The sequence below is a fragment of the Chamaea fasciata genome, unplaced genomic scaffold (genome assembly GCF_029207755.1).
Source record: "Chamaea fasciata isolate MVZ Bird 193981 ecotype frontalis unplaced genomic scaffold, bChaFas1.0.hap1 SCAF_23, whole genome shotgun sequence".
NCBI lineage: Eukaryota > Metazoa > Chordata > Aves > Passeriformes > Sylviidae > Chamaea > Chamaea fasciata.
Window position 1 is genome coordinate 4,342,267 of NW_027094108.1, and position 21,520 is coordinate 4,363,786.

Here is a 21,520-nt window from a genome sequence, read left to right on the forward strand (position 1 = left end):
TTGGGAGCTATGAGCTCAAAGCACAAAGTCCACTCTGCTTTTGCAATCCCTGACAAGGGTCTGGAAGATCAGAAACTCTGGACTTGCTGCTCTTTACCTGCAACTTGAAAGGGAACACTTTGCAGGAAAGTCCACTTTTTCTTCACTGCCACTTGGAAACACCTATTCCTTGGGAAAAGCCCAAGACAACTCTAAGACCTGGCTGAGGATCCAACTATGGCAAAGGTGGGTGTTTGAATGTTCGGATTTTGGACAGGTCAGCTATCACTGCACTGAGCTGCTTTACACCACAGCTCACTATCTCCACAGGCTGCAGTTTCACTGGCAGCAACATACGGAAGTTTGCATTGGACTCAGCCCTGAATAATGGTGATGGGTGAGAAAATTTGCCCAAATTTCTATGAATCAAGCCACATTTACAAACACCAGGCCTTTCCCATTCAACAGTCAAATTGTTTCTGATGGACTGCCAAAGAAAACAAGATCTGTATCTGAGGAGACTCCAGTGAGGCATCTGGCTCTCAACAAGAGTTAGAATAATGTATAGCTGACTACTCATTTCCATGGCATTTTGCAGCAATAATAATCAAGATGATGGATTTTCAGCTATTATAATAGTCTCACCAGAATAACTTGATGTCAATCAGCATATTAATAACAGTGCCTCTCTGAAGTTCTGCAGCATTCATCAGAGTCAGTCAAAAGCTCTCACAGAACTCTGATAACAAAGTGTAACAACAGAATTAACTCTTCAAAGTTGGTAAGCTCATAAGTGCTCAGAAAGCTCCATCCTAAATAACTCTCAGGCGCTGTTGATCCAAATAAATTCTGTGATTTACCTGGGGAAAAGGGTATAAAAGGCAAGTAAATACTTCTAGAAAATTCTCAGACATTGCCTAATTTCTTAGCTACAAATGCTGAAATACCACTGAGTCTTGTTTCAATAACTGATAATAAACTCAAGCACAAAGTCAGTCTGCTGTAACATTTCCTTGAGGAACTCAACACAGCAAGTGTAGGCTGGTGAGAATTCTTCAGAACAAAGTCATTCCTGTCAATCTGTCAAAGGCTCTTGGAAGGAATGACAAAATAAATTGGAAGGTTTGACAGATTGAAAAAAATAAATACACTCTAGTCTCACAAACGGTTTTTCCTTTTAGCTCATTTGAAAAATATACAAAACAGTAAATAAATAAAATTTCTTTGCTATTTTGCAGGTTTGTAATGCAGTGAGAATCTTCAGAGAGTTGACAAACACAAGTTACCTTCTGAACAAGATCTCAATTAAAGAAAAGAGCTCTCAGCTGCACACTCAAATGGAGTCTGCATGTCTTCCATGAGGAAACCAGCTATCAAAACTTGGTGTGCACAAAACTTGGTGTGCACACTCCTGGAGTTAAGTTAAATCTGCCTGTTCACCACTGCATAATAAATTACACAGGACATCTGCAGATAAGCCCTCAGTATAAGACATTCCCTGTAAATAATGCAAATCAAATAAATGGTCAAGGCAAAATCATGGTAAATTGCAATGAAAAAGTTCAGTATAGTTAATGATACAACATTATTCATATTAATTCTGATTGAATGGTTTTGAAAAGATGAGGCATTAAAGAAAATCTAGAGAAAAGCAGTAGAAATGATTAAGAGGTACAGAAGTTCTTATTAAAAGAACTTAGAGCCTTCCCTAAATAAAAAGATGGTTCAAGCAGGAGGCAAATAAGAATACACTGGAAGTCAATAACTGACTTTACCTTGCATCCAACATAAACCCCAGAGCCTTCAACTGGGAAACAAACACTTAAATGGGAGATTGTACAGGAGGGTCAGGAAACCACAGAAAGAGCAACAGTGGCTCATAAAGCCTTGACTTAATGTGAGGGAACACAAAGCAATTCAAGAGAGGATTATTCATGTGAGCAAAAGTCACCCAGATTTAGTGAGATGTAAGGCAGTCAGTAGATCACTGATTTTGTTCTCTTAGAGTCTATAAGCAACAAGACAACTCTAAATCACAAAATACTTGAAGGAATAAAAACCAGAAGTACTTGTTTCTCTCTGGAAAACAGTGTCTAAAACAGTTCCTATTCTACTCTGCAGGAATTCATCCCCCTCTTATTTTGGAACAAATCCTTCAAATCTATCTCAAAGCTCTTCCCTAAAAGAGCAATCATCAAATTTTCTCCACATCTTCTACACAGAAGGGTTTAAACAATTCTCTGAGTCAGAACAAAATGGTCTAAGAAAGTCTTAGGAAATCTCAATACAATAAAATATTTCTACAAGGAAACCTGTATTTCAATAGCAACCTAGAAGCTTTTAACTTATTTTCAGGAAAATCAAAACAATATTTACTACAAAAGGAGGAGAATAACTTCCAAATGCAGTGGATTATTTTAAAAAATTAGCAGTGAAATATCAAGCTGCTTTTCTTCCAGGTCAACTCCGTGTTTCAAAGCCAATCCTGATCAATTGAAATAAAAATTGATTAATAATAGAAAGCTTCTGCCTGGTGCCTTATTTCACTTCCCACTGTGGATTACATAACTGAAGACAGCATTAGCAAATTTGCTGGGAAATGCCACAACTGTGGTCTAGATATATTTTACTTTTTTAACTTGGGAAAAGCAGTCTAAGTATGACTAAAAATGCAAAAGGATGAAGAAAAATACAGAACGTTTTAGAATCTGAGTTACCAAAGAACCCAAAACCTTTCATTCTGTTAGGTAACTACATCTGCTTTGAGCAGAACTAAGTCAGTAGCTAGAAATACAGCTTGTAACAACCATGAAGGCCAGATTGTTATTTTAAGTCAAACACAAAAACTCCACAGAGATAAAGTAACAGTGTGTGCAAGGTGCCTGTAGTACTTCCAGAAGTTTATACTTAGAAACACGGAGTTTAAGGGGCCAACACAGGCAACTCAGTGCTGAATTTTTAAAATTTTCTTAAATACAGGTAATTTATTTTTTTAATTTCTGAAATGAAAGTTTCTTTTCTCCCATTCTTTAATCCAAGGCTGGAAGGAGTGACACAGATCTCCCTTGGCTGTTCTGAAAGCACAAAGCAGCTGTCCTGGGAGCTGGGGGCACTGCTGGAGAGGTGAAGATGGGCATTTAAAGTAATACAAATCTCCCTTTCAAAGGCCCTCATTTATGGGGGTTAAAAGAAAATTTGCACTGCTTAGAAGACCTCAGATGTATGAGTTACTCTCCAGACAGATGCTTCCAGGAGAGAGATGATCCCTTGACATCCCAAATGCTGCTTCTGAACTGGAACTGTATAAACTTGGAAACCAATGTGACTTGGGGAAAACAAAGTAAATTCCATTTTGAGACGTTGTTCCAGATGATCTTGATGACTTCTTTCTTCCTCCCTCATCTTTTCCCAGCCATTGGTTACAAAATTTTGAATCCTTGAGCTCCTACCTGAGTTTTTCATTAAATTTATTGGAAATAGAGCTTAGATAACAATATTATTTCATGATACCCTTGCTGTAAATGTACAATTTGCACATCCTTCTATAAGCTACATTCCAACTCGTACACAATCATTTTTCTCACAAGCACTTTTCTGTTTAGAAACAAACTTTTAAACTTAGTCCAAGTGCAAACCTAATAAATTTGTGTAACTTAAACCCCAGACAATTAGGGCATCATTTGACCAAGATTTCCATTTGGGTTGACATCCAGATGGCAATCCAAGGTCTAAATTTTATAAACATGTATATTTACAGCACTCTCAAGCACAGCTAATGATTTGGAACTGCATGAGAATGCCTAAAATTATTAACAAGAAGAGAAAAACTGCAAGGATTTCTACCATCACAGAATTTAACCTGCTTATTTCACCCCCCATGTTTTCCCGTGCCCCAGCAGCAATTTGACACTGTTTCAGCAACAGTCACCTTTCAGACAAGAGAAAAAACAGTGTAACTTTTAGGATGACAGAGTTTATTTAGATGTGGGAAGCCTGAAGTTGCACTTTGCATTCAGTCTGATATCAACCAAGGCACAATAATTCTTTGTAACAGCCAATAACTGATTCTTAATTCACCCATCTCTGGGCCAGTGTTAGCTACTACAAGTATCCCTACAGTTCGTGTTCTGCCTGAAACTGGGTGAGAACTATGGGAAGCAGCAACATTAGAAACAGAATCATTTAAGTTAACAAAGCTTTAAAAGATTTATTAGCAATGGTTTGAGACTTTAAAACCTTACTGAACAATCACCAGGGGCAGTCCACAGCACAGGTGACCCTGATGCAGGTGCTTTGCCTGCACTACAATAGAGAAATATTTTAGGAGTTGACACAACTGTGGCTGAGAGATCCTTTGGTTTCACAATCCACTCCAGCTGCATTTTGTAGCACATGCTTTTGGAAGAATGAAATCAAAGACTTTTCCCCCCTGTTGAGAGCCTGACCCCAGTGCAGCTCCCAGGGAGGAGCCCTGGGCCTGCCTGAAATGAGGGGAACACAGTGAGGGCCAGAGCACCTCCAGAGACAGAAACAAGCATGGGAAAACATTCTCCTCTCCCCAAAAAAGGCTGTTTTAGAGGTATTACTTCCAAGCATGTAGCAGGGCAAGCTTTCATCCTGAGTAACATCAGTATCTCTCTTCCTTCAAAACCAGACTTCTGATCTGACACATAATCCTTAACAGAAGTGAGATTTTAGCCTTGTTTGATCACACTCTGGAGCCTGTGCAGCACCTTAAAGCAGATTACAGTCTGATAAAAAACATTAGATATCTTTATGGATGGTCATGTATTGAACGGCCACCCTTTCTTTAAAAAAACACTTCAGCTACAGCAAAGTTACTTTTTTCCAGAAAGACTGAGTCTGCAGCCAGAGGTTTCATGTGTTCTTTCTGAAGGAAACTCTGTCGATATTACTGCTGACTGCTACAAATTATTCCTGATCACTGCTACAAATTATTCCTGTCACAAGCAAAGGAAGAAACGTCGGGATGAGACCAAAAAAAAAAAAAAAAAATCCACACTACTTCTCTCAAGGACACATGAACCCAACTTGCAAAGTGAATCCAAGCTGTACTCTTTTTAATTTCCTTAGAAGGAGAATTAATAAAAGATCTTGCGCTAATGTATTCGATTGAGAAAATCTCCCTACAAGCCTGGCAGGCAGCACATTAACTACAACCTGGGAGAAATAATGGTAAATGTTTAACAACAACAAAAAAGAAATTTCAGAAAATGCAAAAGAAACAAAAACCCCACTAATCTCAGCTACTGTTGGCCATGCACTGGTAGCTGCTGACTGTGAGCTGTGTAGTTAAGGCAGGGCTAACAGCTTGGCTCTGATAAAAATCTGTGATGGGACCCAAGTTCACCAGGTTTTCCTTTCTGGGGCGTTGCATTCCCACCCAACCCTCTCCATACCTTCTTATCCCACTAAATTTCTTTCTGAATCTGAAATGCACCTTAAGAACACCACATAGGGTTCCAATGTATGAAAATGAATGAACAATAACTGCCTTTTCCCTCCAGGACTCCTGAGCTGCTGTGCATGGTAGAAGGAAGATGCAGAGCTAAGAAAAGCTATGGCCAAGCCAGGCAGAAGCCACCACACACGATCATCTGGGGACTATAAAGCAGTTTGAATGCACAACACAAAACCAGAATTATCAGGAGGGAGATGGGGACCTGGAAGAACTGCCAGGTGCCAGCCTAGATCCACTGCAAAGGAGATTATGGGCCTGGTGTCAGGGATCAGTGGCAAACAGGGCAGCTCAAGGTCAGAGCAAGCAGCTCAGTGTGGACTTTGTGTCTGCCCAGGCCTGGCTCACCCAAACCTCCAGCTTCAGCCTGTTCTGCCTCTCCTGGTAACTCAGTCTGCCTCACAGCACCAAAGGACTCCTCCTGCAATATGAGCAGCTTACAGCAGTGGATTGACTGACTGGGCAGAACAGCCCATTTTTTACCTGTGAAATGGTCACCTCTTCTGATCTGGCAAGAGTTCATTACACCAATGGCAGGAACAAGGTTATTTGTCAAATAATAAACATCTTACCTGTTCAAGCATAAGACCTAAGATGCATAAAAGACTCCAAAGGATATCTGTTTTACTGAATATAGAATAATTATGAGTTTTACCTAATAACCACGTGGTCTGTATCACTAAATCATAATATATCTTGTCTCGTCATTCCTAAGTTATTAAACTGTCACTTTACTTTTCTGGGAAAAGTGTTCCTAAAGGACACACTCATTCACAGCTGTTGGAATTGAGCCATTCTTACTTGGTTATATCTTATTCTCAGTGTGTAAGACAACACAAAGTGTGCAACAAAGGCCAAAATAAAATTTAAAAAAATTACTGATCTGTTTATGTCATTAATGAATTCAAATTTCACAACCCTCTGGAGGAGTTCCTTAAATTGCTTTTTAATTCAAGTATTACCTTATACAGAGTCCCGATTTTTCATATGCACAAAGTTAATGCACAAAAATCTTTCTCCTCCCATTCCTTTGTATCATATAATCAGAACTATTTCTTTTTTAATTAACTATTTTTCAATCATGTTCATCATAATTTCCTTAGTTTCCCCAAACCCCTCAAGTCTAGGGTTAAGAAGATTCCCCATCCAAGGATACAGCTGAATCGAGAAAAGCAGGGATATGAGTAGAAACCATTCTGGAATCCTCCCTGCAGCTACTGCTACCACATCTCCAGGAGAAAAGTGGGTATTTCTTGTAAAAAGATTTCCGTGAATTGCAAATATTAGCAGATGTTACTACAAACACTAAAGAAACTGAGAGTAAATGCAAAGTAAAAAAAATTCCAGTGAAACCCGTGAAAAACAGAACTATAAAATTTCAAAATAACCAATGAATTGCCTTCCCATTTTACAGCTGAAACTTTAACAATTCAAATCAACTAAACACTAAGAATTTGGTCTTTCTGCTTCATGAGACAAGAGTATAACTGCATAAATATATTATTCTTGGTTATTCTCAAATGTTTCATCAATATTGTGCTTGGAGTTGGTTTTTGCTGGGTTGCTTCTTATTTAATAATTGTGAGCCTTGACAAAGAGCTTGTGTTTATAAAAAAGGGGAAAAGATTCCTAATTATGAAATCTGCAGAATTCATAACAGTTAAAACATGAAAGCTACAAAAGAGCACAAAATCAAAACCCAGAAAGCAAATTAGCTTACTGGTATTTTTACCTATAACTTCATGAATGCAAATCAAACTCCTATGCCATGAAAAATTACCTTAGAAATTATTCTGTCTGGCTTTTCTGATTTATCATATAATCAAATTCCTGCAGGTTGTTTTTCTGGCCTTTCAGGTAAATCATAGGCACACAAATTCCATGTGCTAAGATAATGCACATTTAGGAAAAAAACATAATACAGCCTGTAATTTGCCAACTGCTGCTTATAGATGTGCTAAACATGCTTTTCAGTATAAAATAAAACTCAGTGCTTGAATTTCAGTTTGTATTTGCTCAACCTATGAAATAACATTCAAAATAACTTATTGTGTTGCATTACAGTCCCCCCTCCTCAATCTCAAATAAAAAACTTGCACAATAACTCATGTTTCAATATCAGACCTTGTTTCCAATGTGAGTTCCAGCCAACTGTACTACCTGTAAGATCAGGCCCTACATTTTGCATTTAAAAAATTATATTGATGCTTCTTAAAATATTATATTTCTTCGGTTCATTTTTAACCTCCAGAGAATTCCAAAATGCACACGTTCTCATGCAAGAGGAATTGATACATCTGTGCTAAAGCTCGGAATGTTTCCTTTCTCTATCTACTCCCTGTAACTCAAAGCTTTCTTGTGATTTTGGCCTAAAACGTTAGTGAAAATGTCAGTTATGTAAGGCCACGCGTGGAGGCACACGCACGCTAAAAAACCCTCCTGCTGAATTAGTCATGGAAAAAATAATGGATGTCTGGTGTGACATCCATATTCACAGAGGGAATAACGCGTTTATACCACCCGACACTGTCCCAGCTTCCCTCCCCGGCCCAAGTCAGCCAGGAGCAGCCTGCGAAATTCCATAACCAACAGATCGGCCTAGAAACAACAAGAAATGAAAAACCGCAGGGAAATAACAGCACCGGAATTCTTCATCTGGCCGGACTGACATACCCCCAGAGGATCAGCCTCCCCTTCCCGAAGGATCCCGCGAAGCCGGGCTCGGCTCCCCCTTCCCCACGGCGGGATCGGCCTCGGGCTCCGCTCCCGCTCCCAAGGAGAGATCGGGGCGGCCGCGGGCTCAGCAGCCTCCTCTGCCCAGGGAGGGATCGCGACGGCGCCGAGCGGAGATCCCTTTCCCAGGGTGGGATCGGGGCGGCCCGAGCTCAGCTCCCTTTTCCAGGGTGGGATCGGGGCGGCCCGAGCTCAGCTCCCTTTTCCAGGGAGAGATCGGGCGGCCCGAGCTCAGCTCCCTTTTCCAGGGAGAGATCGGGCGGCCCGAGCTCAGCTCCCTTTTCCAGGGTGGGATCGGGGCGGCCCGAGCTCAGCTCTCTTTTCCAGGGAGGGATTGGGGCGGCCCGAGCTCAGCTCCCTTTTCCAGGGAGGGATCGGGGCGGCCCGAGCTCAGCTCCCTTTTCCAGGGAGAGATCGGGCGGCCCGAGCTCAGCTCCCTTTTCCAGGGTGGGATCGGGGCGGCCCGAGCTCAGCTCCCTTTTCCAGGGAGGGATTGGGGCGGCCCGAGCTCAGCTCCCTTTTCCAGGGAGGGATCGGGGCGGCCCGAACTCAGCTCCCTTTTCCAGGGAGAGATCGGGCGGCCCGAGCTCAGCTCCCTTTCCCAGGGAGGGATCGCGGCTGCCGCGGGCTCGGCCCCCGCCCCACGCGGGATCGCTGCGGCTGCCGCGGCCCCGCGTGTCCGGCCGGCGGAGCGGGACATTCCCCCTTCCCGCGCCGCGCCCGCCGCCTCTCCCAACTTTTCCACCCACAACTTCCACGTTCCGCCCGCGGCGCCGCCGGCCGGGCCGGGCCCTGCCCTCCCTCCTCTGCCGGGCTGCGGAAGGTCACGGCGGCCGCAGGCCGGGCTGCCCGGCGCGCGGGCGGCGGCGGGGCCGGTCCGCTCCGTACCTCTGCGGGCCTTCGGGGAGTGCCGGCGGCTGCGGGCGCTCGCTCGCTCCTCCTCGATCGCGGCCGCTATCGCCGGGTCGTCCTCGCCATTGTACCACACCAACAGCTCCTCGCCCGCCGCGATTGGCTGCCGGGACACAACACAGGGCGCGCGGCCAATCAGCGCGCGCGTTGTTGGCGGGGCGGGGAGCGGCCGCGGCGGCGCCCACGGCGCTGCCCCCGCCGAGCCTCGAGGGCGCCGCCCCGCGCGCCCCCTGCCGGACGGAGGGCGCAGCGCAGAGCGCCCCGCCCCGCCCCCGGACCGCGCTGGGCACAGAGAACAGCAGCGAAACGCCCCGAAACAACCCAAAAACACCCCCAAAAAACCCAAAACCACCCCCGAAAACAACCCCAGACCCTCCTCACTCATTCTAACACACACAGACACACAGAGAACAGCAGGGAAACACCCCCCCAAAACCCAAAACAGCCCCAAAACCTCCTCACGGATTGTAACACACACAGAGACACATACACAGAACAGCAGTGAAATACCCCAAAAACAACCCCAAAATCTCCTCATGGATTGCAACACACATACACAACCCCCAAACCACAAAAAAAAATTAAAAAAAAACCCCAAAAATTCACAAGAAAACACAGAAAAACCCCAGAAAAGTGACAAGAAAAGACCAAAGATCAGAAGACGACCAAAAATAAAAGATAACCCCTAAAAATGGCAAAAATAAAGAACAAGAAAAAAAATCACAAAAAAAGACAAAATCAGAAAAAAAGACTAAATCACAAAAAAAATAAAAAATCCCAAAAAACTCCCAAAAGCCAAAGAAAAAAAAAAAAAAAGATGAGAAAAATCATGGAATGTTAAGGGGTTGGAAGGGACCTTAAAGTCCATCCAGTTCCATCCCCTGCCATGGGCAGGGACACCTTCCACTGTCCCAGGCTGCTCCAACCTGGCCTTGGACACTCCAGGGATGGAGCAGCCACAGCTGCTCCGGGCGCCCTGTGCCAGGACCTCCCCACCCTCCCAGGGAAGAATCTTTTATCATCAAACCTAAATTTCCCCTCTTTCTATTTATATCCATTGCTCCTTGGCCCATCACTACAGTTCCTGACAATACAGAGATAATATTAATACAGTTAATGTTAATATAGTTACATAGTTAATTTTTAATACAGTCCTTGTATTAATAATTCATACACAGCTCTATTATTATTATTATTATTATTATTATTATTATTATTGGCATGAACCTTCCAGCTGTAACGTCCCAAATTGTGGTTTGCCTCAAATAGTGACACTGATTTAAATCCCAGTGTTCACTTCTGTGGATGTTCACTGTTAATCCTTTTCAGTGAGCAGCCAGGTTGGGACAAACATACCTACCTTATACAAAGTATTAAATAACATTAATTAATTATAATATAAGTTACTGCTCAGGCAGCCACTACAGCTGGGATCTGGAACAAAATCCAAAGATCCAGGAAAAGATTTTCACAGTGGGTTAACAGGAATACAGAGAATTACAACTTGTTTAATAAATCCACTTCATCACAAAAATCAAAGGTTTGCCTGCTGTTCCAACTTGATTATTTCTATTTTTTAATCAAATTTTTTAAAAAATCACAGACTAAATTAGTCAAATGGGCATCACTGCAAATGCTACTCATACTCCCAGCACTGCCAAGAAAAGAAACTCTATTGACCAGTTCATTTCAGATTTTAACTTACTTTTTAAATCTTCCTCATTGTTTCTCCATTTCCTGAATCATTTTACCCAAAACCAAGAAAAATTTAAATGCCTTAGCTTTAATTCCTCTCTTTCAGACTTAATAAACACGGGGCTGGTGGAGACCAGATCCTGTTTTCAGTCATTGCATTGAGCAAAGGGTGTCCTCAGACTATTATTTCCAGTCTGAAGCCAAAGGGGAATTTTGTATCAAGAAGAGAAGTAGGATTTCTTTCTTCTGCAGCCCAGTTTTTAGTGGGTCTCACAGCACAGGATAAAGGTGATAATTATCATCATACCCCAGACACTGGAACAACAAGAGGTGCAAGATCCCAACAACTAAGGGAAGAGTAAGTTACAATATAAGCAAAGACTATGGCTTGGCTTCCTTGAGTTCCAGATAAATAGTGGCAAATTTATCTGCATGGCCTTGGAGCTGGTGAGCAGCAAGGAATGCAGCAGGGTTGTCTGATGCAAAAAACCCCTTTATCATCTAAAAAAAATATTCAAAGCCAGAGCAAAGATGTGCATGAGGTTTCAGGCAATGCAAACGCGTGGTGGGAAGGAGCACGTAACCTGTTGGCTGCACGGCTGGAGCTAACGTTCAACTTGATGAATTTGGTTTTATTGTGACTGCTCTAGAATCTAAATTAAGCCCTCTAACCTTGTACTTCTAAAATGAGATGCAGCAGCAGCTTCAAAACCAGACAATTAAAGCTGCTCCCTCAGCACCAATATGAGACAAGGACTGCACTGAGCAAGTGCCACTTGTAGCACCACTCCTCCTCATGACACCCTCTAGTAACAACTCCAAAACCCAACCTCCTCCAAACTATTCCCTACAGATCCTTGGTGGAGCAGCATCAGGCTGGGACAGCCTGGCTAAAAAAGGCATGAATTTTGGGAAGGCTCATTAGGTTAATAATTCCCACGCACTTTTTTTGTGCTTTTTGTTTTAACTGCAACATTTAACTGTTCTTAATCTGAGTATTTTCTGTTCAAACGGCTTACAGTAAGTTCAAAATTTGTTATTTTCAAGAGTAATATCCTAACAAGTTATTAACCTAACCTAAGTAACCTAAAAGGTCCTAGCACAGATTGCCTAAAAATCAATTAATTGTGCACATCCAAGCACTCTAATGTGTCCTGTACAGCCTGAGATAGGCATTTGCCTGCCTGACCTCATCAGAGTAGCTGTTTTTCACCAGACACTTCATTTCACTGTGAGATTGTGCTTCTGCACCTGGGTGTGGCCTCATCTCAGCAAACATAACCCAAGTGAACAGTCTGACATTTACTGGTGTGAATCTTTCACACTCTATAACCCAAAGTTATGTTGCTCTCTCCTGTGTGACAGGGAGGATCTTGAGGTATTATAAACCTGTTGGGCAAAACAGTCCTCCACAAGCAAATTAATTTCATTTTAATCAGGGACAGTTTCATACTCAAGCTTCTTTGGAAGGCTTTTGAAACCGAGTTTTCACTGTATTTTACTTTTTCTATAATTCAAGTTTTGTCCTGTGTGCAGAAAAACACTACACAGTGAGCTCCTCTCATGAGCAGAGGGCAGGAAGAGCTGAAACTACACCATGAATTTAAGCTGTTTCCTTGCAATATCACAGCTCTCACACAGACATGCTGGGGAAAGCAGATGCAAAGCAGCTCACAAATACCCTCAGCCCTTCAGTAAAGATAAAGAGAAGATGGAAGAGAAAAACATTTGCTTGTGCTCACTCACAGGTTCTACTCTAGTCTATAACTATTCATTGAGATCAGAGAACAGGGAAGTGAAAACTCTGCAGTTCTGAGGTGGTTCTACATCAAGCAAATTTGGACTTGGTTATCTCAGCAACGAGGCTTGGAAATCAGCCTGTTTAACTCACAAATTAAAAACCTACAAAAAGCTGAAGGAACCTTTGGGAAAAATAAGACCCCGTGACTATACTTGGAATGCTTCAAGATAAAGCAGAACAAAATTACACACAAGACACCTGAATTCTCCTTTGGGGGTAAATAAAACCTGTGCTGTTTATTTGTCAGCAAGTGGAATTCCCCTAAATTTATGAAATATGATAAAGATCAGGAAAGAACCATGTGTTCATACCTGGGCTGGAATACTTCCGCAGGTTTGAAATGGCAGTGTAGAGATCCTAACATTATATGCAAAAGATAAGGACATTTAAGATGCTCTTTATTACATGCCTTCATGCCTTCTTTTGTCTCAATTAGCAGTAAGGTGTGACTGGGATAAAATTCATCAAGTTGCAAGAGACAACAGTCAGAGCAACAAAAGGATATTCCAGTGCTGAGACAAGGTATTTGTTATTCTGTCAGCAGTGCTCAGCCCCTCTTAGCAGCACAGTTCTTTTCCAAAGCGCAGTATCATCCATCAAATAATGAATTTTAAACCTGTGAATGCTTGTCTCTGTCAGGACTGAAACTTTTGTAGAAAAGATTCAATGAGAAATTTAAAATCTCAGAATGACTCCAAAAGCACACCTATATTAATGAGCTAGTGAGACTGTGGGCAAATGCAGAAGAAATCCAAGATACAGTGTCCAGGGAAATCAAGGCTGGCTACAGAGTCATATTGGGAGCCTGCTTCTGCAAATAAACACTGCAGAGAAGTCAGTAGTCTGGCTGGCAACAGTGAACCTCTACCTAAATGCCATTACAAAGTTCAGAAAATGTTTAGAATGATTCTCCAATCTAGCTTGAGTGCCCTAAAATGTAACATTTACCTACTGCCTTACTGCCCCATAAACTTCCAAACTGCATGGGATCAACTGACTCTTTTATTAAGCAAACACCAGTTACTGACAGATATTGTTGGCCTCACAGAGAAATGGAAGGAACAGCAACAGTACAAAAACAAAAACTGCATATACCCCAAACACCTAAAAGTATTCCAAATAAAAACTAAGTCAAGCTACACACACTCACTGCTAGGAGGTCTTGATCAGGGATTCAAGAAATATTTTAAAGCCACAATATTCTTAACCTAACAAGCTCCACCATTATAGTTAAATAATTTTTTTTTTCTTTATTTGGAAGATAAAATGCTCCAGGAATTACCCTTTTCTCTGTTTCCCCCTCACTCCCTGAACAAAACTGAAATGGTATAAAACCATGAGAAATAGTTTCATGGAGCTACCCATAAAAGTGTCTTGACAGCACAGACCATAAAAATAACTGATTACTACAAAAACATCCTCAGCAGAAAGATTCTTGGTATCTACAAAAATAGAAAAACATTTATTTCATATACTCTGTAGTTTTTCACTCTAGTTTGTATCAAATTTGGTGCTACAGCAAATCATTACCCAGTAAGATAGACTTGGTGTTTAAACATCCTGTAGTTTAACAGTAAAGTTAATGTTAACTGTACTGGCAGGTAAGAATTTATACCAAACATGTGTAGCATTTGCAGTGCTTTAAATATGTTTCATAAAATGTTTCAAGCTCTGTTTAATAAAAATAGTTAAAAAAAAGCTTTTTAATCAAGCAGAGTAAAATGTGTTAATGCTAAAAGATAACAAAGCAGCAGCTGTTCAGCCAGTGATACCTTTAAACTCTTGTAGTAAATGGTCCTGTTGATCTCCAGAGGAAAGAGGTTCTGCTCCTTCCCAGAGCGGGCCCAGTTTATGTAGCGCAGCCAGTTCCCCTTCTCTGGGTCCGTGGCATCCACACACATCCAGCCCAGGTTGGGGTAATACACCTGGGAGGGAGACAAAGGGACACTGCTCATATCACAGCACCAAAACACTGAATTTCACAGCCCAGGTTGGGGTAATACACCTGTGAGGGAGACAGCAGACACAAGGACACTGCTCACAGCACCAAAACACTGGATTTCACAGCTCCACAAAGCTCTCCAAGTACCACCCAAGGCCAGAGACAACACAAAGGGCACAGCAGAGCCAGGGCTGGGCTGGGGCAAAGAGTTGCTGCTCTTCTGCAGTGTTTTAGAGAAACTGGTACAATTGGAAAAACAACCCCACTGGTGGCCTGCAATCCCATCTCTGAAAGCTCTGGGCTCAAAAGCCAAAATCCTTAAAACACTTTACGCTTTCTTTTCAGTTTGGCAAGCCTGAAATGACACTCTAGATTTCGCATTTAGTAAATTGACTGATTTTCAGATATGAAGGCCACAGAGCTTTATTTTCACCATCCGATGAGTTGGAAAAAGTAAATATAGAAGCCAGAAGCATTTGCTATATTCAGAAAGGGAATGCACACTTTATATTTAATCTTTTTTAGGGTATAAAAGAACAGTTTAACCTTTCAGAAATCTTGTGATCACCTTAAAAAACTGACCATGTCAATACAATTCTGCATGTTCCAAGATGCTGTGTAAAGTCTTTGGTTTCTGTTCTTGGGGAAAAGGCTGACAAATACTCTCGTACAAATGTACTGGTTTACATTTCCAGACAACTTGCAGTAAAGCAAGAAGGGGACTGACATTTTTCACTATTTTCTGGTGACAGGTGACTCTGCTTCTCTTTCAAGATAATAAACAATGCCCACTCTTCTTATAATCCAAGTTAGATGACTGTAAGAAGAGCTATCAGAGGGTATTTTTCCTTTTTTGCTTTTCTAAAAGTCCAAAAAATCTAGAGTGTTGTAGCTTTTTATTTCCTGATACTTTACAAGTAATTCCAAGGCTTCTCAAACTGTTCTCCAATTTCAATCTTATAAACACTTCTACAACAGCATAGAAAAACCCCTACTTAATAAATTCAATTATTTTGTGCTGATAATACTGTTGATTTAATGAAACAGAATTTTATCAATGAAAATGAAGTTATAATAAATCTACAACCATCTTAGTTTCTTTCCAAGTAAACAGAAAGCATCTCTCTTACTTAAACTATTCCAGCATGGATTTCATCAGCTGACTTTTGAAAGAATTCACCAGCACACCCAGCCCTCACAATATGAAAGCACAAACAGCATCTCAGGTGAGACTGCCAAAGCAATTATTTTGGTTAAAATGGAAGGGAAGAGCCAAAGAATGCTGTGGGAGAGCTGAACAGATATGACACATATGTCTAAATGTAATTACTCGTTACTCTTATATACATATATATTACACTACTATGTTTTTTATATTACTTTATTATTGCTTTTCCACAAACCAAAATACTTTATTGCTTCTCTAATTTACAGAATGTCACAGTCTAATTTACAGAATATTGTTTCAAGGCCTCGTGCACTGTGAGAAAGAAAATAGCTCCAACTCCTCTCCATAACATTATGACTGTAAGTCCCAGTGATTTTTGTACCCACAATAAATCCCACTCAGCACAGCTGTGCCAGTCATTCTGAACCAGCACTTCCCTCCCTTTTCAGACACTTGTTCTCATTTTCCCAACTGTGGCTTTTCACCAGTAGAAAAGGAAAATACGTTCTCTCCTCAGACACCAGAGGCATATACAGCCACACACAACTCATCTTTTTCACAATGAGCCTCTGGTATGCCAGTTCAAAATCATTAAAATTGACTGGAGATGCCAGTTTTAGAAGAAGCCTTATTTTTTATTCAGATTAATTTGACTGAAGAAGCAAATGGAACACTTGTGGAAAAGGTTGTTCCCCAAGCTGAGTGCCCATATACTGAACTGCTCCTACACACCACCATCCTTCCACAAACCATTTTTCCTAACAGTTGAGATTCTGGACTGGTTTCAGGTATCAGCATATGGGACCAACTGTTGCAGTCTCATTTTAGTTGCTTTTTTTCCTAACTGTAAAATCACTATTAAAGCAACACACAATTACTCTGGAATCTAATAAGGGCTCCCATTATCACCTGCATTGCAAACCAGGAAACTGAAACAGCTGGCTCACAACTATCATTTCTCAACACAAACTGAAAAAATATCCACCACGAACACTCAGCATCCAGCACTGAGAAACACAACTGTGAAGTCAATAATTTACTCGACTGATTCAATCTCACCAAATGTTCCTGTAACAGATCAAAACTGGAGATACCTTATGCAGTGGAGTTTGTGAGAGCATGAGCTCAATGCAACAAACATTATACTTGAAAACTGTACTGCATTTCTAAAGGGTAATTTACATTTATGGGAATGTCCTAGATCAATTCCTCTGATAGAGGTTAACTCTAAGCTCTGTGCATGTTTTTAGTGTTTTAGGGAGTTCCATTCTTGCAAGCAAGGGGAGAGAAGGATGGATGACCATTATCAGTGTTTTTAGCCTAAAAATCCATGTTCCAGAACATTCTATGCCACAGTTCCTCCTCCCCTCCTTGACTGTTCACTTCACTAAAACCATGTCCTGTGTTTGTCTTCAGAAAGATTGAAGAAGTCTTTGGAAGTGGTTATGAACTGCCTTAAAGACACTGTAGATAGGATTCAGCTCCAGATTATGACATTCGCATTTTGAAATCTACATAATATCCAAGGTCTCCTGACTACGAGTGGAGCTTCCAGAGCTGTTCAGCTGCCCAGACAGCACTTGCTTCAAGGTAAGCCCAGCACAAGAAATACTGCAACACTTGAGAACCCCTACAAAAACTCCAAAAGCTGGTTTTCAAAGAGCTAAATGAGGAGGAGTGATGTGGCCTCCTTAAGAGATTCCATATCCTCCTAATTTCCCTAATTTCACAAGCAGTTGACAGCACTCAGTTGCACTCAAGAATCCAATCCAACAAAGCAAAGATCAGCAACAAACTCTTAAGGGCAGCTGTGATCCACACACAGCATGTAAGAAATACAGCAATTTCAAACAATGCAAATGGTTTATAAAGCTTTGTAATTCAAAATAGTTGTTTCATCCAAGTGTCTATAAAAAACTGTTAGTAATAGCAGTAATAGATGGCAATTACCTTACATCAAGTTTACTCCTAAAATATCTGGAAAAAGGAAAGGCTAAATAGAAAATATTGACCTGGTGACAGGCACATGTATCCATTTACAAGCTGCTTCTTACCTCCCACATGTACACATTGCTCTTAACTTGAGATCTCTTTTTCTTGTCACCAACAAATGGTCCAAACTTCTTGCCTTTCAAGATTGACTTTGTTGCCCAGACACCTGAGGAGACACATACCAGGAGTTAAATCCAATCTAAGTTATTCCAAGCAAATCTTCTACTCAAAATTCTTAAGATTGTTATATGTGTCTGTCTTGGACTGGGAAGTTGTCCATTCTTCCCAAGAGGAAATATTTCAGACAAATACGCCAGACATCATCTCTACCCAGCACAGGAGAGCACCAGGCTTTCACAGCAACTCCAGTTTATGTGAGCTGCTGTAAAAATCTTCCTTTTCACAGCTGTAGCACTCACCAAGCCGAGTCTTGTCAACAGCAGATGGGAAGAGCCTCACGTCCTCAGGAAGGCCCCGGAGCACGTGCTCAGGAACATCATCCAAGGTCTCCACAGCAACAGGGGAGTCACTTGTGTCCTACAAGTCAAAAAGCCAACCACCATGAACAGGCAAAAACAGCTACACAACAAGTGATCAACCTACACAAACTTCAAAACCTTCCAACTTGCAATTAAAGTAAAATTTCCAAACTCACTGCACTGAGGATAATTTCACATATATTAGCAATCACCTTTCTCAAAGAGTGACTTCCTGGCATACTCAACCTAAACAGTCCCCCAAAACTAACCTAAAATAGTTTCTTATCTTGACTTATGTGACAAGGCGCTCCTTGTGAGAAAGTCTAAAAAGTAACTTCAGGAGAAAACCAAACTCAAAGTTCCAGGAAGTGCATACAGTTCAAAAATTCAGAAAGTCACTTGTTCTGGTAAATGAACCACTCCAAATGCAGCCAGGGGAACTTGCACTTGGGATATACCATCCATTCTGCCACAGCACAGCACGATTCTCTGCTGGAACAGGGTAAGACAATGCCCTATTGGCAAAGCTATCGGTGAATGGAGGGGGTGGGGTCATGCTGCTTTTGGAAACCAGGCAGACTCATCAATCCCACAGTTAAACATCTGAGGGTGAGGAGAAGATGTGGCAGAGCTGACCAGCCAAGTCCTACCCTAGAGCCAACCTAAACCTACTCTCCCATTCCTCCTTGTCCTGCCACTGCAGTTCTCAGGGCTTGAAGTATGGGCATGTCAAGTTTACTGCTCTGCAACAAAGAGATTAAGCCAAAAGCAGCTTTTAAAGAGAATGAAAGGGTTTTAATAGTAATTGTTACTCACATTTCAATGTTACAACATAAATGTTACTCATATTTCCTACATCAAGTAACAACTCGGAACTTCAGCCAGCAGCTTATAATTAATACAAGAAGTTTTAAGATATTTTTATATTAAAGTTTGATAGGCAATATAGAGCTAATAAATTATTTACTGTCCAGTAAGTGATTAGTTCCATTTTATGGAGCCTCCAAGGTTCAATATTATGCTCATAATCTTATCCATACTATTACTACTCAGACTTGTCATAAAGCAACCTGCTCCCTATTACCCACTTACAATTAACAAAACAGTATTTCTGATAGAAATGATCAGAATTTCAAAGTTACAAGAATGCAAACTTTCCTATAAAACCAGTCCACATTCTCTAAGAACTGTGCTTAGAGAAAACTGAGCCTTTATTGAACCACATGCCCTAAAATAACTCCCTGCCTTCTGATATGGAACTCTAATCATCCTCATCAGGAACAAACACTGGTGGTAATGGCATGAACAACTCTAATATTAAGGATGTTACACTTGACCTCTGAACCCATTTTTAGGAAGAGGTTAAACTGAGAAATTTTTCCAAATAAACTTTACTTTTTTTTAAAATTATTCTGGCTTTTATCTGTAACCATACAGCAGAGGTACAATAGTAGTATTCACATACTGAATAATAAACTACTCAGTAATACTCAGAGCACTTTTCAGTGAGTACTTATGAAATACACTGAAAGGTTACTGGAAATATATTTTAAAATGCATCTCAATATGCTATCAAACTTCATTTCTTTTTCTCTCTAAAGCAAAACAAATAAAGTTTCTCAGCCCTTGCTCTTCAGCACCCAGTCTTTGTCAGGGGGCTGCTATGGTAATCAATCCCTACATTTGAAAACCCAAATTGCTGAGTGGAGTTAAAAGAACAAGTCTTCTGCCAGTTTTAATTGCAACAACGAGGAAAATTGTAAAACTGGAATCAGAGCAAGGTTATTCTAGTGCTGCCTTCATAAGCCTTAACAGCTGCACAGAGAGCTCCCAGAGAGCTATTTGTAGGAGAGAAAGACCCCCAGATTGGAAACCATGGAAGGGAGAGAATGCCAGAAATCCCTTCCCATCCAAGAGTGTAGACACTAGGGATAAATACTTGTTCATTAGTTAGAATGGCTGAAGTCTATTCAAAGCAGAGCAAAGTTTTATTTTGCTCTTCCAACAACCCAAAAGGAAAAATACTGATGAAAGCAGCCTAATTTTCAGACATCTGTTTGCCTTGAACTGATATGCAAGAAGCCATGTCTCAGCTGAAAAAGAAACACGCTCTTCTCAGCATATCAAAGAAACCTAAACATCTTCCCAGAACATTACCCCAGGATTTCACCAGGGGGAAAACAAGCCTATTTTTCCCAGTGGTTTCCAACAAGTTATATACAGAAATAGAAGAGGGTGGCTGATAACTCTCAGAATGGTGCACTTCCAGTTTCAAGATAAAAGTGGAATAGTTTTTTCTCTGGATTTCACTTGGGGGTTTGGCTTCTTTGGAGAGTGTTGGGTTTGGTTTGGGGTTTCGATGGGCAGTTGAAAATCTCAAATCTCAACCCTGCAAATAAATTTTAACCTATCAAAACAGACTCAACTGATTCAGACAGAAGTGTACAGCACTGTGATACACCTTTGATTTTCCTGGTATATTCCTTAACAGTCACACCTTTTAACTGTGAATATCCCCAAACTGTTCTACCCTTTAAGAAGTGTATTTGTATGGAGAAGAATACAATCAGAATTTTATTATGCATCTACCTACATAACTCAGAGATTAGCAGGACATTCAGGGAACACAACACTCAGACTCATCCAACACTTGTCATATTAATGGATTCTACAAGTACTAGAAAATTGGGTATGGCCTTTACACAACGAAACATTTCACACCTCAAATGAATGGTAATAAGCAATCAAATTCAAAACAGTAAAATAAACAGTTTAGTTCAGTCAAATCAGTGCAATCTCTTTTTATTTGCAATTTAGATGTAGCTACTCGAAACTTCTTCCAGATCAACAGACAACTTGTCCCCAAGCAGTGTCTGTTTACCAAAAGAAATACTGTATTTTAATCACTTTTCTACCAAGACTTAACAATCACATTTAAATTTCTTGTTCTGTTTACAAAATTCGCCTCTTGTTAAGGGCAGTGCACTTGTGCATGTCCTACAGCCAACTTGGGCATTTATCTCAAGCCTTAATACAGTATTTTTCACTCCTTCCAAGGCTGCAATTTTGAATTCAAAACCACCTGAAACTTATTTCGTTTTTAAGCCTCTTACTCTGAAGTTTCATCAGAAAATTATATTCTAGCATTTAAATCAGGCAGTATGAAGTGACTTCAGAACAATGCCAAAGGATCATTTGAGGGCTGAAATGGTGCCTTAACTGAAACAATCTTTTCCCATTTGCATCAAATCCAGAACCCAGACACTCTTGACAGTCCCTTTTAACACATGAAGCAACTTTACACACCACTTTCAACATAATTGTACTCGTGAACCAATCA

At 40.9% G+C, this 21,520-nt stretch overlaps 1 protein-coding gene across 3 annotated transcripts in view; it reads right to left on the reverse strand.

Annotated features, from left to right (window-relative positions):
* PRDM2 (PR/SET domain 2) overlaps positions 1–21,520 on the reverse strand; it is a 57,634-nt gene that overhangs the window by 28,580 nt on the left and 7,534 nt on the right. For all 3 annotated transcript variants that reach the window (XM_066203260.1, XM_066203258.1, XM_066203259.1), the window contains exons 3-6: positions 18,121–18,238; positions 17,764–17,867; positions 14,372–14,524; positions 9,080–9,206 (exon numbers count right to left, since the gene is read on the reverse strand). In XM_066203260.1, the coding sequence (XP_066059357.1) occupies positions 9,080–9,206; positions 14,372–14,524; positions 17,764–17,867; positions 18,121–18,238 (502 nt within the window). The remainder of the gene's footprint in view (positions 1–9,079; positions 9,207–14,371; positions 14,525–17,763; positions 17,868–18,120; positions 18,239–21,520) is intronic.